Below are 26,401 nucleotides of genomic sequence, written 5' to 3' on the forward strand. Positions count from 1 at the left end.
AAGAAATGAAGAAGTATTACACAGGAAGAAAGAAAAAATATTAGGACACTTGATACGGCACGATGAATTTATGAAATTATTATTGAGGGAAAGATAGAAGGAAAAAGAGGGAGAGGAAGACCAGAGCACCGCTACATCAAGCAAATTAAAGATAGAATTGGTGTCGTGACGAATCAACGATTAAAGGGTATGATGGAAGATCGTGGAAAGTGGCAAGAGCTCCACCGACACGAGCGTCTCTCTTAAATTATGAATGAATGAAGATCCAATCTATAAATTAATGATATTTCCAAATAATAAATAATTATAATAATCACCGTTGACAATTAATACAGCACCATCTAGCCTCAAGTTAAGCAAAGCTTGTGTTATAGGTATTAGACAACTAATATAAATACTTAGAAATTTTATTTCTGTAAATAATGACAGAATAAAAACAAAACACACCCAGACCGATGCAAACAATCATAGTCATGAATATAATATATTGTACCATGCGGAAATAGAAACCGCTACCATCGAAGGTGAAACGGTGTGCTAAACCGTTAGACTAATAATTAAGATCATTATTATATTTCAAAACCTCCGTGATGGGTACCGTACAGCACAAAGATTTGTATTCATGAGTATGATTGTTTGTATTTGTCTGGGTGTTTATTATGTACATTATGGAATTATTTACAAAAACATACCCTGCTATTTATATCAGTTGACTAATACACACAACACAAGCTCTGTTTTCTATTAAGTCATTACAGAGTATAAAATAAAGTCGCTGTCGCTGTCTGTCCGTCCTAATGTATGCTTAAATCTTTAAAACTACGCAACGGATTTTGAAGCGGTTTTTTTTATAGATAGAGTGAATCATGAAGAAGGTTTATATGTATAACACATGCGAGTAGCTAGTGTATTATAAAACACAGAACTTCGGTCCTTTATTATGGTCATGCGAAATGGCGTTCTAATCTACATTTAGTTGATTTTACATAAATTAGAAAATAGCATCATTTAATATTACCAGTAGTTGCAAACTGGTGTATCTGTATATTTACTTAGGCAAATAATTTATTTTGATAAGATACTGAAATTAGATATAAAAAAATGATAAGGAAATACTAGCCTCACACAATTCACACGACGCTAAATGACCCATTTGTAAATACTAATAATATGGGTGTGTTATTGGTATTTGTAACTGAAATTTTGACATACATATGTCACTAGTAGTTTTTATTATATTTATTTATTACTATATAACCGTCATTGCTAGATAAAATTTTAATATCAACTCATATGTAGATAAAAAAACGTTCCAACGAACAGAGTTCAAAAAAGTAATCATTGCACATGATAAAAAAATCTACTCGGATTCAGAATCTGTTATTAAGTCTGTTGGAAAGTACCATATTCACCCAGTGAATAATACTTATCATAATCCATACAAATATAAAATTGAAGTGTCTATTTGTAATTTTAAATTGATACTACTTTTCACTAAATGGATATGAAACTATATACAGTACTAGCTTTTGCCCGCGGCTTTTTATTATTATTTGGTATAGTTTTTGCGGCTTTACAGTACTTTCATACAAACTGTCATCACCTATTTTATCCCCGTAGGGGTGGAATTTATCAAAATCCTTTCTTATGGGATGCCTACGTCATAGTAGCTTTATGTAGGCCAAGTCTCAGCCCGATCGGTTTAAAATTGACAAAGTTTCATACAAACTTTCATCCCCTATTTTATCCCCTTGGGGGTAGAATTAATCAAAATACTTACTTAATCCGGATGCCTACGTCATAACATCTACCTGCATGCCAAATTTCAGCCCGATCCGTCCAGTGGTTTGGGCTGTGCGCTGATAGATCACTACGTCAGTCACCTTTGAGTTATATATATTTAGACTTACATAAAAAAAACGTTCTGTGTCTATCTTTCTCTGTGTCTATTTGTCTTATTAACATCTGAAACGGCTGGACCGATTTTAACGGGACTTTCACTCACAGATATCTAATGTTATAAAGAGTAACTTGGCTACTTTTAAACTAGATATTTCAGTAATCATTATTACATAGTATAAAATAAAGTCGCTGTCGCTGTCGGTCCCTATGTATGCTTAAATCTTTAAAACTACGCAACGGATTTTGAAGCTTGATTTTTTTAAATATATAAAAGTGATTCTAGAGGAAGGTTTATATATATAATACTTGTACACCCGTGCGAAACCGGGGCGAATAGCTAGTTTTATATATAAACAAAAATCCTCGCGGACGAAATAGCGTGTAACAGCTAGTAACATATATAAATAGATATATGTGCATTGCGATGTTTATGAATGTGAATCGAGCCATAAAAGTCTGAAAGGCCACTTCTAAATTAAAATATCTAAAATTAAGGCACGTATTACATAAATAATGCCTTGGGTTGTTGGCATCATGTTTATAAAGATAGTATATATTTATTAATAGACTTATTTATATAGCCTTATTTATTTACAGTTTCGTAAACAGGGGTTTAAACTAAAAACTTTTTAAAAACAGTTACCAAATTTTCTAGTAATTAATCCCTGTTTTAGTAACTTTTAAGTAAGTTTAAGTAACTTTATGTAAGTCATGATTTTATAGATATACTAGCTGTCCGGTCAAACGTTGTTTTGCCTTAAAATAAAAAAAAATTTAGGGGTGGACTAACCCTACCCTAACATTTAGGGGGATGAAAAATAGATGTTGGCCGATTCTCAGACCTACTCAATACGCTCACAAAATTTCATGAGAATCGGTCAAGCCGTTTCGGAGGAGTATGGGAACGAAAACTGTGACACGAGAATTTTATATATAAGATTTACAAAAATCTTCACAACAAATATTACGATAACTTTTTTTTTTTTTTTTTAATTTATATGTTTCTCGACTGTTTTTTTATTGTCCCATTTTTTTTTTGTATTATAAATATATTATGTAGTACTTCAGCCGCGATTTGATACGGCCAAAGTTTTAATTGTATAATGTGTTCCTCTGGAGGGGATGTTAAATTATAGAAATAAATACATATATATTATAGTTATATACATACGTAAATGAATAAATATATATTTCTATTTGTATGTTGTGATTTTGCAAATTATTATGTTTTGTTGATCTTTTTGAGGTTATTTACTATTGTAATAATTTATTCGCTAAACATATTTGTTTAGCAAATAAATTATACGAGTTCAGAGCTTCTGACTTTTTTATGAGAGCGATGAGATCATAGGGAGCGCTGATACCAAATATTCGGCACGTTTGTTCGTGATCGTGTCGAGGTTTGCTGAAAATGGGACATTCGCTAAACAGATGCTCAAATGTTTGGTCACTGAATCCGTCACAGGGGCAATTCGCATTGTCTACGATGTGGAAACGCTTAAGGTATGTCTTATTGTATCCGTGTCCTGTTAATACTTGTGTAAGATGGAAAGACTGCTCAATCTCAAAGAGAAGGTCTCGAATGTCTTCAAGGCGAGGAAGGAGCTTGCGAGTATGAGCTCCCTGTTCAGCGGATATATATCAAACAGATATAGTTTCGAAATCAAATAATAGTATGAGTCGTTCGTGGACCTATATTACTTCGTTATAGAACAATAACAAATATATAACTAGCTGGACCCGCGACTTCGCTTGCGTGTTATTGTGATCTGGATCAAATAAAGAAAAAAGATTCATCGTTCTAGCTTTAAAAATGACGATACTTTAATTATATATAACTAGCTGGACCCGCGACTTCGCTTGCGTGTTATTGTGATTTGGATCAAATAAAGAAAAAAGATTAATCGTTCTAGCTTTAAAAATGACGATACTTCAATACAACTCCTTCCTTTCTCAGGGTCTAGACTATTTGTGTACCAAATTTCATTTACATCGGTTCAGTACTTTTGGCATGAAAGCGAGACAGACAGAGTTACTTTCGCATTTATAATATTAGTAGGGAAGTAAGGATAATTCTTTATAGAGCTCACTTTCCACCGGTGATGTCGACATCGTCCCTCATCCATTTCACGATTGGCTTGGGGGCACCGAACACCCGACACTTGAGCACTGCCGTGGAGCCGTCCACCTTCGTCACGTTCTCAGGAGCTTCCTTGATCTCTGGCGGGAGCGCTGTCAAACAATATACATATAATTAGTTCAGAGTTGTAACATGCCTGAAAAATATACAAATGTCGTATAAAACACTTCCTTTGTAACTTAAAATTCATGGCGGAATTGCAAAAAGAATGACTGCGTAACGGTTTCTATGTTGATTATCTCATGCCTGTTACTTGTTATTGTGTAATAATTTATATAAAAAAAAAAATTCATGGCGGCATTGCAAAGAGAATGACTGCGTAACGGTTTCTATGTTGATTATCGCATGCCTGTTACTTGTTATTGTGTAATTATTTATATATATAAAAAAATCATCTATTCAAAAAAGCAACACACAAACTTCTTGTTCATTCTTGTAATGAAACAGCGTGCGATGAATGAATGAGTGGTAGAATAAAAAATATGACTTCTCAAAAATGCATGTATTGAGTTTATTTGAATAAAGATTATTTATATTTTTAATAAATTCATTTTTCAATTCATTCTTATAGTATTTTTACGTCTATCAAAATCCCGGCAACCTAAATTTATTGTATTATTCATGTAGGTACATCTGTCCTAGACAGGAACAGTTCTTGTTTGCAGAGTCCATCCAGGCTGTACTTATATAGTTGACTGACCGGTCTAGCCACATTATTCCAGTTAGCCATATCATTAGGTCAATCAAATGATGAGCGCTCTAGGCCTAATGTTGGCAGGCGGAATTACGTATAGGTATTTATATTGACTCCTTTAACTTTATACTTTGTAGCCAGTTCGTTTAAATTATGATACAGATGTAAATTATGTACAGCACCATGGTTTACTTTAAGCACTAGCAAACATGGTTATTTTAATTACTAGCGACTTCAGATGTATGTACCACACATATTACAACAAGAATAGCCACGGCAAAAAAAGGCAAAAACGACAAAAAATACCTTTTACGTGCTAGAAAAAGGGCTGATATTGAATATAATAGAAAATAGACGAGGAAAAGGTTAGAATACTTGATATAGCACGATGATTTTATGAAAATTATTATTGAGAGAAAAATAGAAGGAAAGAGCGGGAAGGGAAGGCCAAGGCACAACTACATCAAGCAAATTAAAGACAAAATGATAGTCGTGTTGTATCAACATTTAAAGAGCATGATGGAAGATGGCAATGGCGGAACGTGGCAAGAGGCGTACTCAAGAGCGTAGCGCTCCACCGACAAGAGCGTAGCTCTTAAATTACGAATGAATGAAGCATGGCTATCAGATCGTGATCCCTTTTACCCTTTTCATGCATTCTGGAGGACTGAGATGTCATGGCTAATATACGCTACCTTCACCGCCTTGCCCTTTAACACAGTGTACAAATTAAGGTGCACGATGGTAGATATACGCGATATACTCACGATGATAACTTTATATAACATCGCCTTAGGCAAAGCGTGAGGCACCATTAATTAAAAATTAACGAATAAGAAATTCAGAATAGCCTGAAACGGAACGTCAGCCGCCAGAGCCTAAATAATCTTTGAAGGAAACAAAAAAAAAATAGTTCCTGCCATTCTAATTTTTGAAAAAGGAACGATCGAACAGTGAGTTAAATTTTAGAATTACTTGTACTTTTTAATGTACATTAAAGGCATTTTACAACACTGGCATTTTTATTCAATGTTAAAAAGCGGTGTGCTAAACTGCTAGACCACCAAAGCCGTAAAATATAGATAAATATTTATATAGTTTAAATCAAATACAATATAGTAGAGCGCGCGTCGTCCTACACGTCAGAGACAACACGGACAAACAATCATATCCGTTCGTCGGACATTTTGTGTAGATTGTAGTGTGGGCGTGTGAAAACATACCACCTCAGTGGAGCGAGGATGTGCCCAATAGAGTACACACTAGTCACTTCACTTATGCACTGTCCACTAATTTATGAAACGTACATTGCTCTATTTAAATCTATATCTTCCTAATATTATAAACGCGAAAGTTTATGAGTATGGATGGATGTTTGTTAATCTTTCTCATAAAAACTAGTGATTTTTATGGAACTTCACAGCAATGTAGCTTATATATCAGAATAACACATAGGCTATAATTTAAAAAGATATTATGTTAATTAGGCGAAATATAATGATATAGTTAAGTAAAAAAAATTACAAAAAAACGTTATATAAACGTTTTTAAATTTTAGTTAAAATTTAGAAAGTGAAAATTATTTTATTAAATAATAAAATTTCATCAAAAGCAACTAATAAACTAATTCGCAGTTTCACTATAATAAATGAATACGAAGATCCGGACAACACGTGGGCGGTAGTACAAAGCACTCTATTAATAGTTAAATTAAGAGCACGATTGAATTATGTGTTATAAACTCTATTACAGTACTTGACTGAGATTTTAATGTAGTGTAACAATTATGGCAACACTGGCAGCAACAATAATGTTTGTTTTTTCTATATATAAAAAAAATAACGAGTGACCCGCCGCAGTTTCATGTGGTTGTAATTGCAGGTGTTATTGTCAAATAATTTATACTAGTAGTCGAAATTCGACCATAACTAATTCAAATTACGGTTACGTTTGATATTTAGTAAGATTATCGATAAACAATATTAATTTATACTTTAATTGACCACATACCTTAACAATAAGCAAAAAAGACTATATATGCGTGTGTGTCAAATACATAGTAAAGTGTGTGTAATGTTTTTTATTGATGTAATGTATTTTTATACATAATTTTATATTTAAAAATTCATATTATTTTCCTGTACTTCTTCTCTATATAAAGTATATATGTTCGAAAAATCATACGTCCGCTCAATATTCTTAAAACGGGGTACAAAGTTTCAGCTTCATATATATATATATATAGATTAGATTACATATATATTTTAGAAGTATGGATAAAGTAAAATAACTTCTGTTTGAAAAGAGCACAAGTCAAGTTTGTAATGCATTCTTCTGGGCAAAATGAGCATTAAGAATCTCACTTGTGGTATATCCTAGATAGATATTTTATTATTTATATATTGTAGTTATGTAGAAACATTTTCTATGTATAAAATTTGTTTTAAATCTGTAGTAAGTGGAAAATGTAACGCATATGGAGTCAGCTAGCATACTTTATGTACTCGTATATCTCTCGCTAACGGCTTGAGTATGATTGCTTATTGTAGATAATGGACTGGCAGCGTACTAAGAATGTTATTTATTCATCTTCCGCGGGCTCTATTCGCGGCAAGGTTAAATTGTTGATATCAGTAAAACAAAGTCCATAAGGTACTGCTTCTATGTAATATTAGAGATCCCATTGTATGCGGTAGACTGAGTATATTAGATTTACGATTTTATACCTAGGTAGTAGAAAAGGGTGAAACTCTTTTACAATATTTTTGTACCAATAAATCTTATTGATAATATAAAGGCGATAGTTTGTGAGTATGGATGGATGTTTGTTACTCTTTCACGTATAACTACTCAAAGGATTTTGATGAAACTTTACAGTAATATAGCTTATACATCAGATATAATTAATAACATATAATTTCAGGCGGGTGAAAGCGCGGGCACAGCTAGTACATTATATAGTTTCCTCTGCTTTTACGACTAATTAATATTAAAAAAATGAGATTGCTGACATACTGGCAGCAAATAAAGGTTCATAGCTTTTATTTACTAGTCCGCTAGCGCTATACTCGTATATATACATATAGAGCTTACGTACCTATGTAAAACAAATAAAAAAAAAGATAGTATAGATACGTAGTCCTAAACGGTCGTTCAAACGACAAAATGTTAGTAAAGCAAATACGTACAATTGGTATGTAGTTAAAATCTATTAACCCAATTAGCTTTCTCTTTTAAAACGTGGGCTGATTCTTCAATCAGTGCATGCTCAATCAATATGGCCCACATCTTAATTATCAGTTGAGTGCGAGTAAAAAGAACACTATATATTACTGCTATGTGCGACTTTGCCATCTTTTTTAGATTAGCCTATGTCCGTCCCCGTGATACAATCCAACTTATGGGGTTGGATCATCAATTTTCATCAAAATTCGTTCAGGCGTTTAGTCGTCAAAACGTAACAAATGTACAGACACATTTACGTAAGTACTGATTGAAATATGCGTGGACTCCAGTCATAAATATATTCAAGCAAAGTTCAGTCAATAAGTGTAGGGATATATAGAGTTCTGTTCTGATGAAAAAACTGCTGGCACCTATCTACATTAACATCGCTGTTACTCCAGTCAGTTCGTGACCACGGCTAGTGCAACCTAGTCGAAACATCGAGAGAGGTAAAAAACCTTTATTTGCTATAAAATTATTCGTGTTAAGATCCTATTAATAATATAAATAATGAAAGATGTGTGTTGGAAAACTGAGTATGAATGAGATTGATTGATTGACACAACTAAAAAAACAGTCATATTGCTACAATTATAATTCACGGTGTAATTGTGTTTTAGAGTTGTTTAATTAACCTGACCTGACCACAGCTACTGGAAGCATTACGACCTTGTCTATTGGTGATCAAATTCCGACTATTATTCAGTCTACGCCCATATTGCGATACGTATTTCGCCTCTGAACGATGCATCATCAGGTATTGAATAAAATAAATCATCGGATGTAGCTTAGAAACCGTATAGACAACATGGCTTCCAAGCTATATAAAAAAGTTCGTAAATCAAACTAGCTAAAGTTGTGCTAAAGCTTGTGTTAAGGGTATTAGATAACTGATACAATTACATAGATTTTACGTAAATACATACATATTATACATAGAAAACGTCCAGACCGATATAAATAATCATACCCATGAATATAAATGTTTGTTCCGTGCGTGGAATCGAACCGGCGACCATCGGAAATAAAGAGGTGTTCTAAGCTAGACCACCGAAGCCGTCAAATAATACAAATACAATAAGTAATGAAAATGGCCCCTGTTTAATTAATTTCATATTAATATGAGGAAATAACATTTATTTCGCATCCTCTCGATCCCATATCAATATATCATAATGACAAAACGTTCTATAAATTCCCTTTCAGCATCTTTCGGGAGCCCTCATAATATATTTCATATATTTTATACTTTGTAAGGATAACAGCATAATGGATTTATTCATCGACCCTGAATCAACAAGCAATTCTATAGCCATAGAAATAATATATGAATGTTGATGTAACATATTGAATTGCGAGAATATGGCGGAAGTCGAGAAATTGTTCAAATAGAATTATGAAACTAGGGTACGTGTATGACACTCCCCCTAAACACGAGTTTTCATAAATCAATTTTTGCGCTGTTACTTCACAGCTGCAATGAATACTTCAGTATCTGTTGTTATGAGCACTACCTCCTCTTTCTCTCATATCTTTATCTTCTAACTGTCTGGAAAGAAAGACTGGAAAATGCTTAATGATAAGACCGTCTTGTACAAGTTTATGTATATATTTTATATCAGCTGTGCCCGGTTTCAATAAAGCATATAGCCTATATATTATTCTAATGCATAAGCTATATTATTGTAAAGTTTCATCAGAATCCAGAAAAATTGTAAAAAAATGTTTTCAGGTGTATGTACCGTATCTATATTCATATGCAGGTGGTAAAAAACGGTTATTTCAATATTACAAACAGACACTCCAATTTTATTTATATGTATAGATATAACAACCGAAACTTTTGCAGCATATTTTATTTGTACACTTTATTATACCCTGTTTATATACAGAAAAGTATTCAACGGATTTTGATGAAACTTTACAGTAATATAGCTTAGGCTTCAGAATAACATATAGACTATATTTTTTATTGATTTTTATATATTGAAATTAAACGCGGTTGGAACCGCGGACAAAGCTAGTATAAAATATAGTACAGTATATTTGGCGGACTTAACATCATGCGGCATTTTCTACCAGGCAACCATACGTCGTGAAGAGAATAATTGTCTGCGATCCATTAGTAATGCCCTGCATTCGCATACAATCACGTTCACCACCCAATATTGAGTTTAGCCGAAATACCCTACTGGGATTCTAACTACCCCCATTCGTGACTGGTATCAAATAAGGGTGGCGGACTGGAGAGTAGGCAAATAAAATAATAGATTAAGCCCCGTCTCCGTCCGGATGAGTCAAGCGGGGGTTATCGAACTTGGAAATTCGGGGGTTGCTCGTGGCGCACCCACCCTCTCCGTTGGGGTAGATACCTACATTCTGTCGGCCAGGTAGAGTTACATTGTGAAAACACGCAATAGCGACTGTGGGGGCCAGCAGCTGTTTATTTTTTTTATAAGGACAACAAAGGAACCGCCACGGATGTGTATTGTCTCGTAGCATTTAGCTATGACGATTACGGTTTACGTATTGATAGACAGTGTCATCTTATACATATTATTATCGTTGAGAACCCTAATAAATTAATCACCGTTAATAAACGCGAACAAACGATAATTAACAATTGAAATTATTTCGCATAATAATCAATTTGAATGATAATGACGATTTCCATGATCCAATTAAGACATAACTTGACTATTATTTAATTTGTGCCTTATTATTTTCAATTTAACGCTACGATGAAATTTGACATTTCCTAAGTCTCCTGTTAAGTTTTAAAACTGTAAAAAACATATCTCAAAGTTTTATCTCTTATTCCATTCTCTTTCATATTATTTTTTGAGATCAAAAATTAGTCTATTGTCCGTCTCGTGATATCATTTCATTAAGATCCGTTCAGATATTTATCTGTGTAAAAGTGACAAATAGACGAACATTTACTCACATTTATATTATGTAGTAAGTCCTAACGTGTGCGAAATAAATTGTTGTCACTTCAATCCGCCGGCTAGTGCATACTGCATCCGCGAAGCCGAGCATCAAATACACGCGCGAATCATAATCGAGGTTATGTCAAGGTTAGGTTACAATATATTTTAGCAGAATGTACTCTATGCCTGGGACAATGAGATTATAAAACGCGTTAAAAATATACAATGATTTAATACAAGCCAGGCCACTAGCGGTAAGCCAGAAGGAAAAAAATACTAATAAAATTTAAATTTGGAATATTAGAACAGCAATGAAATGTTGACCACATGTTTTTAAATTACTGCCAAGAGCAGAAGAAGGAAAAAAATACTATTAAAATTCAAATTTGGAATTATAGGTCAGAAATGTTTTTATAAATTAAAATTCTGGAATTTAGTTGACCACATGTATCAAACAAGTCAAAAATAAATACGGCCGCCAAGGGGAGAAGAAAGAAAAAAGGTACTATTAAAATTTAAATTTGGAATATTAGAACAGAAATGGTTTTTACATAATTTACAAATCTGAAGTTAAGTTGACCAGAGCTTGTGCCACTAGGAGTCAAATAAAAAAATAGTACATTTCAATATAAGACCAGAAAAAATACCACTATTATAGATTGAATTTAGAATGGAAATAGATTTTTTTCACAAATCTGGAGTTCAGTTGATCAGGCTTGGGCTACGGGGAATCAAAATAATATTTGTATGAATCTATATTATAATGTTTTTCAACTCGGCACATTAGAAAACTATTGTGTGTATAGTTTATTTTCGAAGGTTTTACCCTAATATACAAGCCCGCCTATTAAAACAAAACTGTTGTTGAGGGCAACTGTGACTCACAATAGACTTACTTTTGTGGAAGCATTTCTAGTCCTTACATAGAATTAAGTGCCCACTCTTATAGAACATTGTTAATTGTTTTTGTGAAGTTTGTGGAGAAGACAATGGCATATGTATATTATGAAACAAAAGCTATTAACGAGCCTGCATTGCATTATTAGCGAATACGAAGAATTCGTTTGCAATCGCATGCAGTAGTGACATAATTTTTCATCGGATAAGCTTATATTACTCCTATACAGATGTATTGTGAACTATTAATAATAACTCAGGACAATTCAGACAATGGAATCTAGTACCAAGTGTGATGTAGTAATAAGATATAATATATAATGTACTCTTTAACATAATAAAAGTTAATATTGTACTTGATCTCGGTGCTTTCAGTCGTCACTCCAGCTCCCGTCAATACACAAGTAATGCTAAGCTTGTGTTATGGGTACTAAATAACTGATAGAAATACTTATATACAATGTTTTCTGTAAATACATACGTAATAAACATAGTGTTATGACTGTTTAAGGTTGACTGGGAGGGAATGCAAAAGAATGGAATTAGGTCCACCTTTTGTACCAATTTTAGTGGTCAATAAAGCAAATATACAAATATTGTTTTTATATATAAACTAGCTGTCCCGGTAAACGTTGTTTTGCCTTAAAATGAAAAACAAAAAATTAGGGGTGGACTACCCCTAACATTTAGGGGTAGTCCACCCATAACAGTAGGTCCGAGAATCGGCCAACATCTATTTGTCATCAATAGATGTTGGCCGATTCTCGGACCTACTCAATACGCTCACAAAATTTCATGAGAATCGGTCAAGCCGTTTCGGAGGAGTATGGGAACGAAAACTGTGACACGAGAATTTTATATATAAGATCAAATGACATTAGTTAGTCTCGCTAAAACTTGGGAACAACTAGACTACCTAATTTTGGTTTTGAAACAATTGTAGAATTTCAAGGAAGTAACAAAGTGACATATTATGTTGAAATTTCATGCAAAAAAACAACATTCGTTCAACAAATTTATTGAGTAACTAAACTTCAAAAACCTTTGACATATTATTTAATTCTGAGGCAGGATAGAGATCGCGGGGTCAGCTAGTGTCCTATAAAGTTCTAAGTTAAGCTAGCTAAAGCCTGTGCTATGAGTTCTAGATAACTGATACAAATACATAGATTTTTTCGTAAATACATACATATACATAGAAAACACCGAGACCGATACAAACAATCATACTCATGAATACAAATGTTTGTGCCGTGTGAGGAATCGAATTCGCGACCATCAGACGGAAAGGACTTGCTAAACCGCTAGCCCACGTCGTCAATATGTCGTAATATATGTATAATATTGTAATATGTGCTATAAAATCTTGGGATCTAGCCAGAGTCTTACGATGAATAGGTACCATGTAATTAATGTGGATTGTTATGAATAGAAATATTAGTTGGTTTAGTGGAGAAAATCGAGCAAAGGCGTGTCGGACTCGCGTTAATTAATAGGGGCAACCCGTTATAATTTGCGTGTAGCTTTTAATTTGATTATTAAAATACCACTAAAGGGATTTTGGAATTTGTTTATTCGATCAATAGAACGGCGAACGAAAGACATCTTTATAAATATTTAGTATCGTTGTAAAATGTTAAATTTAAAGATATTACGTCAATCTTTATTGTAACACTATGGAATGCAAATGAACAAATAAACAAATAGACTTGTGCATATGTTATCGACAGAATTTTATTCTTGTCAATTACATTAATTAATTGAAATATTGTTCAATTTATTTAATTATCTATAATCTAATTTAATAAAATAAAGTAATGAATATGATAATTTATGTCATATTCATTAATTTATTTTATTTAATTGGTATGGTAAACAAGCTGTGAGCGAAGGACTGTATAGAATATAAGCGAATGACTATATATATGTATATATACTGGGCTGGTAAATATAATTATACAAAGACGGTTTTTAGAAATATATAATACTATCTATACCCTTGCTTTCACCCGTGTTAAATTCCATTGTGTAAATTTCTATATAAATATAGCCTGTATTTATTCTGATGTATAAGCCATATTACTGTAAGGTTTCATTAAAATCCATTCAGTAGTTTTTGCGTGAAAAAGTAACAAACATCCATCCACACTCGCAAACTACGAGTTTATATTAATAAGAAACAGGTTAGGATAAATATTTGACAAGTCTCAAGTCTAAATAAATCTACGAGTAAAACATATTTAGGACAAGAATTGCAATTTCCCGTCCTCAACTTACAGATACAAAACATAGATAGAACACCCAGGCGCCTCAATCTATATGAAAACTGCACGATTCATATTTTTTCTACTTATTGCTGTTACTACAACTATTTATTGGGTAAAAAAACACCCTCCGGCGCCAAAACCCTTCGAAAATACCATCGCTAAGCTGTTTTTCCTCCATTCCCGCATAAAGGGGTCGGTCGTTTCATTTTGGACTCGGTATTGGTAATCTTTTGAAAAAAATCATAATATACATACATATATGTATAATATATGACCGATTTTTTTTTTAATATTTCAAAAATAACTGATATTTTTGAGGACGGATAGATGAAACTTTATTACTCTTTCAAGCCAAAACTACTTGAAATAAATTCACTGTGCGTGAATTATCATAAGAAATTATTATTATCTTTATATATAAAAAATACATGTCACGTTGTTTGTCCGCGATGAACTCCTAAACTACTGCACCAATTGCAAATTTGATTTGCACGTTGTGTGCAATTTGATCCAACTTGAAAGATAGGATAGCTTACATCTCAATTTATAGTCGCAATATATTATTTTATTCAAGAACCTTCGCCACAGCAACGTGTGGTTGCTAGTATTATTATACGTTAAAAATAAAAACTAATTCGCAGAAATTCAAATAAATTGGTTATAAGGTTACTTATACAGTATTTGATTTTATGTTTGCAACTAGGTACATTTGTATCTGCAAATCAAATAAGGCTCGAGCCAATTGATCAAGTCGGCAGGCAGGCGGCGCGTCGCGTCCGAGATAACTGGGCCAAGGTAACGGTTTCAAATGCTGGATATCTAATAATGTCATACTATTTAATGGTAGCCATACCACAAAAAGTATAAACCAAATGAAGAAATGAATTTATTTAAGTATTAAATAAATTTTAGCTAAGAACCATTTCGATCACTCAAAGCAACTTTTGTTTTCACTAGAACAACAATAAATTTAGAATTAAGCTACTTAGTTAATATTTCTCTTATTTTATTTCATTTATTTTTAAGGTTATTTTAGACGTCTGGTCATTGATTCCTAAGATAAAGATCTCCATCTAGATTAGGGTGCAATCTCCGACAAATCTCTGTCATATACAAATTTTATAATATCAAAATATTCCTAATATCGTCAGCTTTTAAACAAAAAAAATCGCGTCATAATCGGTCGTAAATATTTTTAAATTGAATGGACACCTAATACAGATAGAGGAGTGCGAATTGTAGTAAAGTAACGAGGACTAGTGATCCCGTTGCTACCAGTCTCTTTCCTTAGCGGTCACCCTTGAACCATCGTGGTCAATTGCTGATTCTCTTTATTTGATACGCTGACAGAACGGTCGTGGTCATTATTAGTGCAGTGAGAGGTAGAGGCCAACCGCCTTAAGAGAGCTCGCCATTTCTCCCTACTGGCTGCCATTCTGGTACACTCGTCCTAGAATGGCATTATTAGCACCGCCTATTGCTGCTTGGACTTGGTCGATCCATCGCATGGATGGATCGTCCACGGGGTCTAGTACCATCAACCCTACCCTGTATGACAAGCCGCTCTATGGATGAATTGTCTCTACGCGTGACGTGACTAAAGAAGGTAAGGATGCGCGATTGTGTCAATGTAGATAGACGCTGCTTAATGCCGAATTCTTCGAGGATGGAAACAGAAACATTTGTCCTGACTTCAGTCCATGATATTCGAAGCATTCTACTCCAGCACCACATTTCTAAAGCGTCTTTTTTTTTCAATTTTACGCAGGGTCCACGTATCCGCACGGTACAGAAATATAGAGAACAAGAAAGAGTATGGACTAGTCTAGTCTTTCATTGTGGTTTTTCAGTTCCTCTATATTTTTCTCAGCATATCCATAGCATTGCTGATAAGCGACGATAAATATCTGCTTCCATGCTTATCCTATCTGTCTCCACGCATATATTAGCGCAGGCAGGTGCACCATTCCATTTTCATGCAATAAAAAAATATACAAAACATTCCAGCCCAAACAATCATACTCATCGAGTGATAATAACGAGTTTACTTCTTTCTTTGCACTCAAAATAATCAGAGATAAAAAAGAACGTTTAAAATAGATTTTCTTAAGTTTTTGTTTAGTTTATATGTATACATAAAATGAAATGTACGGACAGACAGTAAGTGATCATAACTATGTCCGTATGCTCTAAACATTTCTACTTTCCAACGGAACAATTGCTGAGTGCCGCTAAATATAGCTAATTGGTAAGCTACAAGAAATTTCCGACTTAGTTTCGTAAGGCGTAAGATTGCATTTGTCATATCACTAACAATTCTGTGGGATCCCCATTGGTGTGATGGTCAAATTATAACTGACAGTTATGGTCAACGCTGCTTTCCTAATAAAAGCTTATTATTGTAGCGGACATTCGAATAAACATTTGAATGAATTAAGAGCGTCGTAGCTTAGTGATTGCTACCCAGACTTACATCGAAAGGAGGTGAGTTCAAACCTCAACCGACAAGCCGACACAAAAATAATTTATATACCAATTTATATTTGTGACCGACTCAGTGGTAATGGAAACAACGATAACAAATCAACAATTAATCCAAGAAACGGCGGTAGGTTCGCCGGTCTGTCATGATTCAAATACTTATATTTAGAGAAATAAAAGCATGTCAAGTGGCTTCAACATGAGGTTTAACAACGTCTCTGACTTAGCCAGCATACCACCATGCCTCATTATTATTATATAAAATTCTCGTGTCACAGTTTTCCTTCCCATACTCCTCCGAAACGGCTTGACCGATTCTCATGAAATTTTGTGAGCGTATTGAATAGGTCTGAGAATCGACCAACATCTATTTTTCATCCCCCTAAATGTTAGGGGTAGTCCACCCCTAAATTTTCTTTTTATTTTAACTCAAAACTACGTTTGCCGGAACAGCTAGTAATATATAACAACCCAGAAATTCAAAGATTTGTATCTTTAAATTTCTCGGCTTGTTATGTATAACACGCATGTATTATACATATAAACCATCCTCTTGAATCACTGTATATATTGCTAGAAACTGTATTAAAATCCATTGCCATATTTAAAAGAGCGACGGTGATGGTGAGAGTGAGTTGAGTGGTTACAGATAGCGGTGGCGACTTTATACTATGTTAAGTAGACACCACATTTATAACGTCCAAGTCTAAACTCGAACTCACAACCTTTGCTCATTATAAGTTGGAAGTAGTATTATGCCAAAAAACTATCAAATATAAATCTTACATATTAAATTCTCGTGTCTTAGTTACCCTACTCTCTAAACGGCTTGACCGATATTTATGAAATTTTACATGCATTCCTACTGAATAATATCTGAGAATCGGCTACTATCAATTTTTCATACCCCTAAGTGATAAGGGTATTCCATAACATTTTCTTTTATTTTTTTGTATTTTTTTTTATAATATGGCATTAGAAAGCACATACAACCCTAAATTTTCACTCTTCTAGCATCAACCCTATATTTTTTAATAGCGATTTTAATTTATATGGCAAAACAGCGTTGCGGGGTCAGTTAGTAAACTAAAATAAATTGAATTAAAAACATTACATTAAAACGACATTCAATAGTACGTTTACCCATACAGAGTGAGTTTCCATCGCGTGACAAAATCGTATTGCAACACTATTTATGTGTAATGACATCATAAAATTCATTTCTGAATAAATCTTCAATGGAAAATAATATTAGTGTTTTTTTTTTATTATTTAATATAAAGCTCACGACATATTACATCGTGCATTCCTAGTGTACATTATATATCTATTTCTAGTAGTAATGGACCTTAATTCAAATTATAAATCTTAGACAATAGAACTTTAATAATGTTCATAACATATTAAAGTCCTATGTGTGTCAAATACATAGGTGTGTGTTTTATTGTGTTTTTTTTTATTGCTTTAATGTATTTTTACTTTTTAGGCATAATTATAAATATATTAGCATTCTGTCGTCTTTAAATAAACAAATGTGCGAAATTTCATACTCCTCCGTTCGCGGAATTTTCGTAAAAAGGGGTACAAAGTTTTTGCTTCACGTATTAATATAATGATTATAATTTTCTTTCAATCTATTTGTGTTGTAATCAAAGGAAGTGACTAAACATTCAAAGAAAGTCAACCAAATACTCAAACAGAGTTCTAAAGAGGTTTTAGTTATTGTAATTAAGGGGCGATAATATTCATACGATAAACCAAGTACTTAGTTAACATGCCTATGTTTTATGGTGTATGCGCCTCATTAGGAATGCAACAGCCACATGGGCGTTTCCGAGTCATTTGCGACTTTACGAGCACACGTATTCATTGTATTTATAAATCTAGGTCGGAATACAGACCGTGATATAAGAGTATAATATCCCCGAAACCGGCCCATCGAAGACAAACTCACCGAAAAGGTTAGGTGGCAAGTATCAATTCTTAGGAGATTCCTTTTCATTTCGCGCTGCTCGGTTATGGAACAAACTACCAGTACAGATACAGGCAAGTCCATCAATTGGTTGTTTTAAGAAAAGGTTGAAATCGCACTATTTATCGATTAGTATGATTAGTTTCATGTATTTTATTATTTGTATTTTGTGTAATATATGTAGATATCTATAGTAATTGTATATGTATGTATATATATATAACTATTATTAATGTTTATTTTATTTATTATTGTATATTTTATTATAATTAGAACATTATTTAATTTATTGAGTTTTAAATGTTTTATTTTTCTCAACTTTTGGACATTTCAACATAATATTGTTCAACTCAACTATGCCTCATTGTTGGGTTGACTGGTAGAGATCTCTCTTAGAAAAACTCTGTATATGTTTAAGTTTACAACTGTATTTAAAAGTGCAATAAAGAATATATATCAAAACTAAACTAAAATAAAAAACTTATTCCTATGAACTAAAAATAACTGTACTAATTATGAACTGTACAAAACAAAATGAACATATCATTATAAATTTCACAGTACAGACATATAATGTGTGAAATCAATGAGTTGTATCGAAGAATGCCCGTGTTATAGGGGTGATTGAAATAGCTTAAATGATAATGCGTTATAAGAGTACGTACGTGTTATAGGGGAAATTAATGTATTTAAAATAGATTTAATAGACTTGTGACAGTTCCATCTAACTCATTATTATTAAAATATTTATCTTTATACATAAAAATTACGTGTCACGTTGTTTGTCCGCGATAGACTCCTAAACTACTGAACCGATTGCAAATTTGATATGCACATTGTGTGCAATTTGATCCAACTTGAAAGATAGGATAGCTTACATCTCAATTTATAGTCGCAATATTATTTTATTTAAGAATCTTAGCCACAACAACGCGTGGCAGGGTCTGTTAGTCCAATTATAAATTGTTTTACAACATATTTTTACATCTACTGTTTGCAACCGCGTCGGCACGCTAGCAATTCTCCCACTATGAGAGCATTGCAATTATTAAATTTATTTTTAGGTAAGGTCCAAGATGCTGACGTTTATACAGAAGCCTTGCCTTCCATAATTACTAAAATAAGAATATATTTATCATCGTATAATTATAAATAGTTTTAAAATATAAACGTGTTGGCAATTAGCTGCAAGTTTATATTGTGTTAATTAAATAAATAAATATCAAATATCTAGATTATGTAGTTAATGTGATATATAAATCATCATTTATCTAAGAGTAGGAAACTGGTTGGTGTAATGATTCCTTAACGGTATCAACATGCGACAGGTATTATAATTAATTGATTGCTCTCCGGGCATGTTACGCGTCGGTCTACTTACTTACATCTTAAATATAAAATTCTCGTGTCACAATTAGTTACCCATACTCCTAACAAATGGCTGGACCGATTTCGACGTGACTTTCACTCTCAGATAACTAATGTTATAGGAAGTGATTTAGGCTATTTGTTGGCGACCGACCGCCGAACTCTTTTGATATTTTTAAATTTATATTTTTGAAGAGTTCTTTTTTATATGTCATGTTATTTGATATACTTCACTTTATTGTATTATTCTCTTATTGTCTTTCGTATAGTTCGCAACTATATTCTAATATATATTATTATCATACAAACTACGTGTTTTCATCATTTAGACACCCATACAGTCCACCGATCCATTACACTATTATTATTTTAGAAATTATATTGATTGACTCATGACACTCGACCACGTCACAACTAATAATAAAATAAAAGTAATATACAATATGGAAGCTGAAGTGTCGTGCAGTGTCAGATCGATCGAACTTTCGGTTCAGCAGTAGGGAAATCCTAGTAATGGGTACTAGTAGAGAATAAAAAAATATGATTTAACCACACATCAATGTGTTTGCTTTGTAAGGATGACGTAATTAGTAACATGTAGTATATAAGCATCGATTGTAATAATAAACAAAGTGAGAATACACTCAAATGTCGTCTACAACCTATCATTTGCCTAATAAGCACCACCCTTATATGGCGACCATACCACCCTTATATGGGGACCATGCCACCCTTATATGACCCTGCCACTCTTGTGATGGACACATCGCATTTATTGCATTGGTGGTTATTGATTGGTTTTCTCAGCAAACCACAGCATTGGGTTTTTCAAGAAGGGTACATTAAGGTTTCTTAAGGGTCGGCAACGCACACGTGACACTCCTGGTGTCTCAGGGGTCCATAGATTTACCATCAGACGGGCCGTATACTTGGTAGCCAGTTTCGTAGTATGAAAAAAAAAACATATTTATTTATAATTAACAAAAAAAATACTCACATTGCACGTTGACGTAGATATCCTTATACACGTATCCGATGCTATTGGTCGCGTTGCAACCGTAGTTGCCAGTATCCTTCTTCACCAGGTCGGTGATGATGATGTATTTGCCGTCGTTGCTGATTCTCCGCCGGGGGTTGCTAGGCGTTTGGGCAATCGGTACACCGTTGTGGATCCAGGAGATCTGCGGGGAGGGGGTGCCACCAGCTTCGCATCTGATCTCGGCCATTTCACCCTCCGCTTTGTTTTGGATCTCAGGCTCCACTGTGAAGAACGGTGCCGCTGCAAAAAAAAAAATATAATTATTATTTTATTACTTTAAAAAAAATCTACATACATTATTACTAGTTAACTCTCGACTGCGTCTCTTTTTCTTTTATAATGAAGATAGCCTATGTCAATCCTAGGGATATAGTCTATCTTCTTGTTACTTTCATTAAGAACAGTTCAGCCCTTTAGTCGTGAAAACTATAAGGAACAAACAAACAAAAATATACGACCGCATTTGTAATATTAGTATGGATTTTGTATATCTCGTAAACTATTAGTATTAAAATAGGGTTTTTCCAGTCCACCTATAATATTTACACCGAAAAAAATAGATGAACAAAACCTATACACCAAGGCACTATATGGGTACTACATGTACTCATATATCCGTGTCAATTAGATATTATAATTACTACAATATTCATCTATAATAATAATAATAATCTCAGGACAATTCCCACAGCGCCATCTAGTCCAAAGTTAAACTAGCTAAAGCTTGTGTTATGGCTACTAGATAACTGATACAAATACATAGATCTTTTTTTTGTAAATACATACTATACATAGAAAACACCCAGACCGATACAAACATGTGATTGTTTCATGAATAAAAATGTTTATGTCGAAATATCCATCTATATCCATAAAAAATAAAAGTTAATTAGGAACTCATTTTAACTCCAAAGAAAGAAAGAACTAACTCTAAAACATATCATCACCACGATACAGGCATAGTGGTGTCATAGATAAAAATGTTACTTAAGTTTTACGAAATATATATGTATTAAAATTATATATTAACTGAAACCTTATATATTACTTATGTACAATTTATGTATGTCTATATATTCATATATTTGTGTATGTTTATTCCTTCTTACAGTGTGACTTATTATTATTTATATAATTTTAATGTCTTCTTTTCCCTTTTTTTCTTTTCTCGTACACGTATGTATGGCTGACATACGTATGTATTATCCTATAATATTTTGTAACATTTTCTTCAGGTTTGCTGGAAGAAATCTCTTTAGAAATAAGCTCGCCCTTGTACATTACTTTTATTTTATTACTGCTATTTTTTTCCTGTGTGTGTATAGTAAAGAATAAAGAAATAAATGTTATTTTATTCTATATATTTGGCGATTTATTAATAAGGGGGTAGTATCGTATTCATTACTAGATATTAAGTATTTATATTTAAAAAAATAAATCTTCTATGCAAACATTTCTACAAACAATATCGCTAGATTTCAGGTTTATTAACCCCGCTTTACACGACACATAATAGGATTTTCTTGGTACAACCCGCCGAGTTTAATAGGCCTCCCGCGCTGAGGCTTCAAGTCTAGACGTACTATACATATACAAAATTGTATAATAAAGAAATCACCAGTATGAAAATATTTGCTAACAAATATTATTTAAAAATAAATTGAAACTGACAGTTTACGTAAGCAATACTTATTTTTAAGATCCGGTAAATAATATAACTTGTTATTGTGCATAAAGCAAAAATATTTACAAAAAAATACTTTATATTTATCGGTACGGAAATACCATTGCTGGAAACTGATTCCACAGTGCTTGGCAAAAAGTTTCTAGAAAACCGCACTGTGGAAGACGCGCCATTCATCCAAATGATCATAATATCCAAAAATATCCAACTAAAATACAAAGGATGGTATTTTAGTTTCTAATATGCTTACGCCCTGGCGATAAATTTATTGACAAATTGATCCATGAAATGGAAACTAGTTCAATTTCTTCTATATATGCACGTTTCAAAGCTCGCCACTATTATTTAGGTCAATTAAAGTAGGTTAAAAAAGGCTGGGCTAACAACTGTAATTACATGCAATTTGTGACTTTATTCCTTTTTCGAGTAGTCACTTTTTCGGACCAACTAATTAAATAAAATAGAATTCTTCATTTAAAGAAGCTTACCACTCATATGGGATTTTATATTACATAATCCTTGTTAATGTAAATCTAATTGAAACAACATTTATTTAAAAGAGTAACACACAAGTTTCTTGCTCATTCTTCTTGTTATGAGCCTGCACTGTGAATGAGTGGTAGAATAAAAAAAATGTGACTATTCAAAAGTGCTTGTATTAAATTTATTTGAATGAAGATTATTTCTATCTACGAAAAAAAACATAAAAATTAGGTTTTTATGTAGCTAACATAATAAGCTGTTCTTAAAAACCATAACTCGTAATTAATATTGATATCTTTACATAGTATAAAATGAAATAGTTTCCGCCATCTGTTCGTTTATATCTTTTAAAACACGGAACGGATTTTAATGCACTCTTTAGCAATAGATATACTGATTCAAGAGTATATATGAATAATACATGTACACCCGGGCGAAGCCGGGGCGAGTAGCTAGTGTACAATATAATACACCTGTGCGGTAGCTAGTAAACAATATAAAGCAACAATGTTACAAATCATGTTATTATATTTGAACATGTTAATTAATACACAACATTGCATGTACATTTTAAAGAATTAGATCATATATTTATAAATATAAATGAGCAACAAATTATAACTCATATATATGAAGGATATTTGTAATGGAAGATAAATTATAAATTATTCCATTAAATATATTCCCTACAATTGTTATACATATTGAAAACTTGACTGACCACAACCACAAAGTATCGAACCACAATTATCAAAATATTATTATATATTTTTAATTTAATATATTGTTGTTATATTCATAATGAAATATAATATAGCTCAATGGATACCTTTATAATATAATATACCTTAATATATATACTTTGACGGGCTCGGTAGTCTAGGGGTTTAACACACCGGTTCACTTCCTATGGTCACGGGTTTGATTCCTCGCACGGTGCAAACATTTGTATTCATAAGTATGATTGTTTATATTGGTCTGGGTGTAAACATTATCTATGTATTCACATCAGTTGTCTAGTACTTATAACACGAGCTCTGCTTACCGTGGAACTAGGTGACGCTGTGTTAATTGTTCATGATTATTTATTTATTACTTAAAAATATTCATTTAGTTAGGAAACAACAGATAACAAACAAAGATCATTACCATAGTGCCGGCGCCTGTCGCATCTATAAACGAGCAATCCATAAATTATGGTACAAGGATTTCATTATTTTTCCCCACTCCTCCCGTTCTTGTCACAACTTGACACATTCGTAACACTACCCCCTCCGTGTGACACAAGATATTTTGCAAAACACTAGTAAATCAAGAGTAAAATCATCAACAAAACATTTTACACCTTATGCCAACATAGATGAAGTTTCAAAATATTTTGAAGATTTTCATTTACAGATCAAATTTAGTGTTTTATTAGTTAGATATTTTAGAATTTGAAAACATACTCCTTGTTATACTTCCCTCTCGTTTCCACAGCGCATAACGTAATTCATATATAGACCAAAGTTCAAAATGTCGGACAAGTACTTTGTCTATGAGTATTTGAGCAAAAACTGTACAATTCTCCCTTTTTTATTAAATAGAAATGGACCATTAGTGTTTTCAAATTCAAATTCGAATTCAAAATATCTTTATTCATGTAGGTCTATTACAGACTCTTATATGATGAGAAGATGACTGAGAAGAAGAACTGACAGCTCGTATTTTTTTTAATGTTGTACATATTTACAATAATACTATTTCATTTAAATTCAAATTTGGGAGAATAGAGTGACCACCAGCATATGCTATATAAAAAAAAATTAAAAAATCTAATTAGTGTTCGCAACCTGAACAGACCAGGCACCACAAGCAGCACCCGTTCACGAGTATGACGGATGAGCCAGCCATCATTGCACTCAACCATATTAGAGGGAGCACATCGACCCGGCCCACCACGCCGCCACAAGTTTGAACTTTATAGCGAGCATGACTGTTTCAAGTTACTCCACTATGTCATTTATATTATTTACAGCATAAACTGTACCAATCACAGCTTCCACCCATTACAATATTTAATTTACATTATTTAAATTACAATATGTCATAGTCATAGTGTCATAGTCATTGTTAACATCAAATCTTCATGTCCCCGTTCATTCTCTATAATTACTGCCGCTTCTGATCTTTCAAATCAATACTAGATAACATACAAAACGCTTGCTTAAAACTACAAATACTTGTATGACAGCCCCGGTGTTCTGGCGGTTTAGAACACCGTCTTTCTTCCGATGAATCCTTGTACGGAAATATACACATATACAGTACATACAGTACATACATATGGTACAGTCAGGAGTGGGGTAGTCTCGCATCCCGTGTTTAAATCTTATGCAATGCAATCGACTGGAGAATTGTTGTTCATCTCTGAACATACTGTATGCTTAAACATAGCAACATATCGCAGCTTGTTGTTAAAGAGGTGCTTTGTTTAAAGTGTGGGTAGGTACCTCTGTCTTATCTAATCTCAGGACAATTCACACACCGCCTTACTTCCGATGATCGCTGGTTCGATACCTCGCACGGTGCAAACATTTGTATTCATGAATATGATTGTTTGTATCGGTCTGATGTTTTCTATGTATATTATGTATATATTTACGAAAAAGTTGTATATATTTGTATCAGTTATCTAGTACCTATAACACAAACTTTAGCGAGCTTAACTTGCGTCTAGATGGCGCTGTGTGAATTGTCCTCAGATTAGGTAAGAGAGGTACCTAGGCACACTTTGAACAAAGTACCTCTTTAACAACAAGCTGCGATATGTTGCAATGTTTAAGGGTACAGTATGTTCAAAGATTGAACAATCCCTCTTGATTGCATTGCATAAGATTTAAACACGGGATGCGAGACTACCCCACTCCTGACTGTACTACGTGTATATTCCCGTACAAGGATTTCCCGGTGCGTCACAGCTTCCTACAAGATAAACGAATGGCAATTGTAATTGGTACGTGATCCAATCCCTTCGAGAATACATGCCTACTGATGAAACGGGAATTTACCACACGGAGTGCTTTTCATGTATTGAGATATAAGGGCTCTTTGTATAATTCACATATTGAATTTATTCAATATTCATTCATTCAAACACAATATAAGTGTTACGCTCTTGTCGATGGAGCTCTTGCCACTTTTCGCAATTTTCCATCATGCTCTTTAATTGTTGATACGACACGACTCCCATTTTCCTTAATTAGTTTAATGTTGCTTTGTTTAATAAAAATTTATATATCCAATTAAATTGCTAATATTATTTATTGTGTTATTC

General features: G+C 33.1%; 1 protein-coding gene across 2 annotated transcripts in view; it reads right to left on the reverse strand.

Moving 5' to 3' along the window:
• The window catches only part of LOC131841182 (neuroglian-like), a 67,760-nt gene that overhangs the window by 10,326 nt on the left and 31,033 nt on the right, over positions 1-26,401 (reverse strand). For both annotated transcript variants that reach the window (XR_009357441.1, XM_059189448.1), the window contains exons 6-7: positions 20,877-21,158; positions 3,993-4,134 (exon numbers count right to left, since the gene is read on the reverse strand). Coding sequence is in view for 1 of the 2 variants with exons in the window: in XM_059189448.1 (XP_059045431.1) it covers positions 3,993-4,134; positions 20,877-21,158 (424 nt within the window). In the remaining variant the exon portion in view is untranslated. The remainder of the gene's footprint in view (positions 1-3,992; positions 4,135-20,876; positions 21,159-26,401) is intronic.

This window comes from Achroia grisella, unplaced genomic scaffold (genome assembly GCF_030625045.1).
Source record: "Achroia grisella isolate CSIRO2021 unplaced genomic scaffold, CSIRO_AGI_Agris_v1 utg1574, whole genome shotgun sequence".
Classification (NCBI taxonomy): Eukaryota; Metazoa; Arthropoda; class Insecta; order Lepidoptera; family Pyralidae; genus Achroia; species Achroia grisella.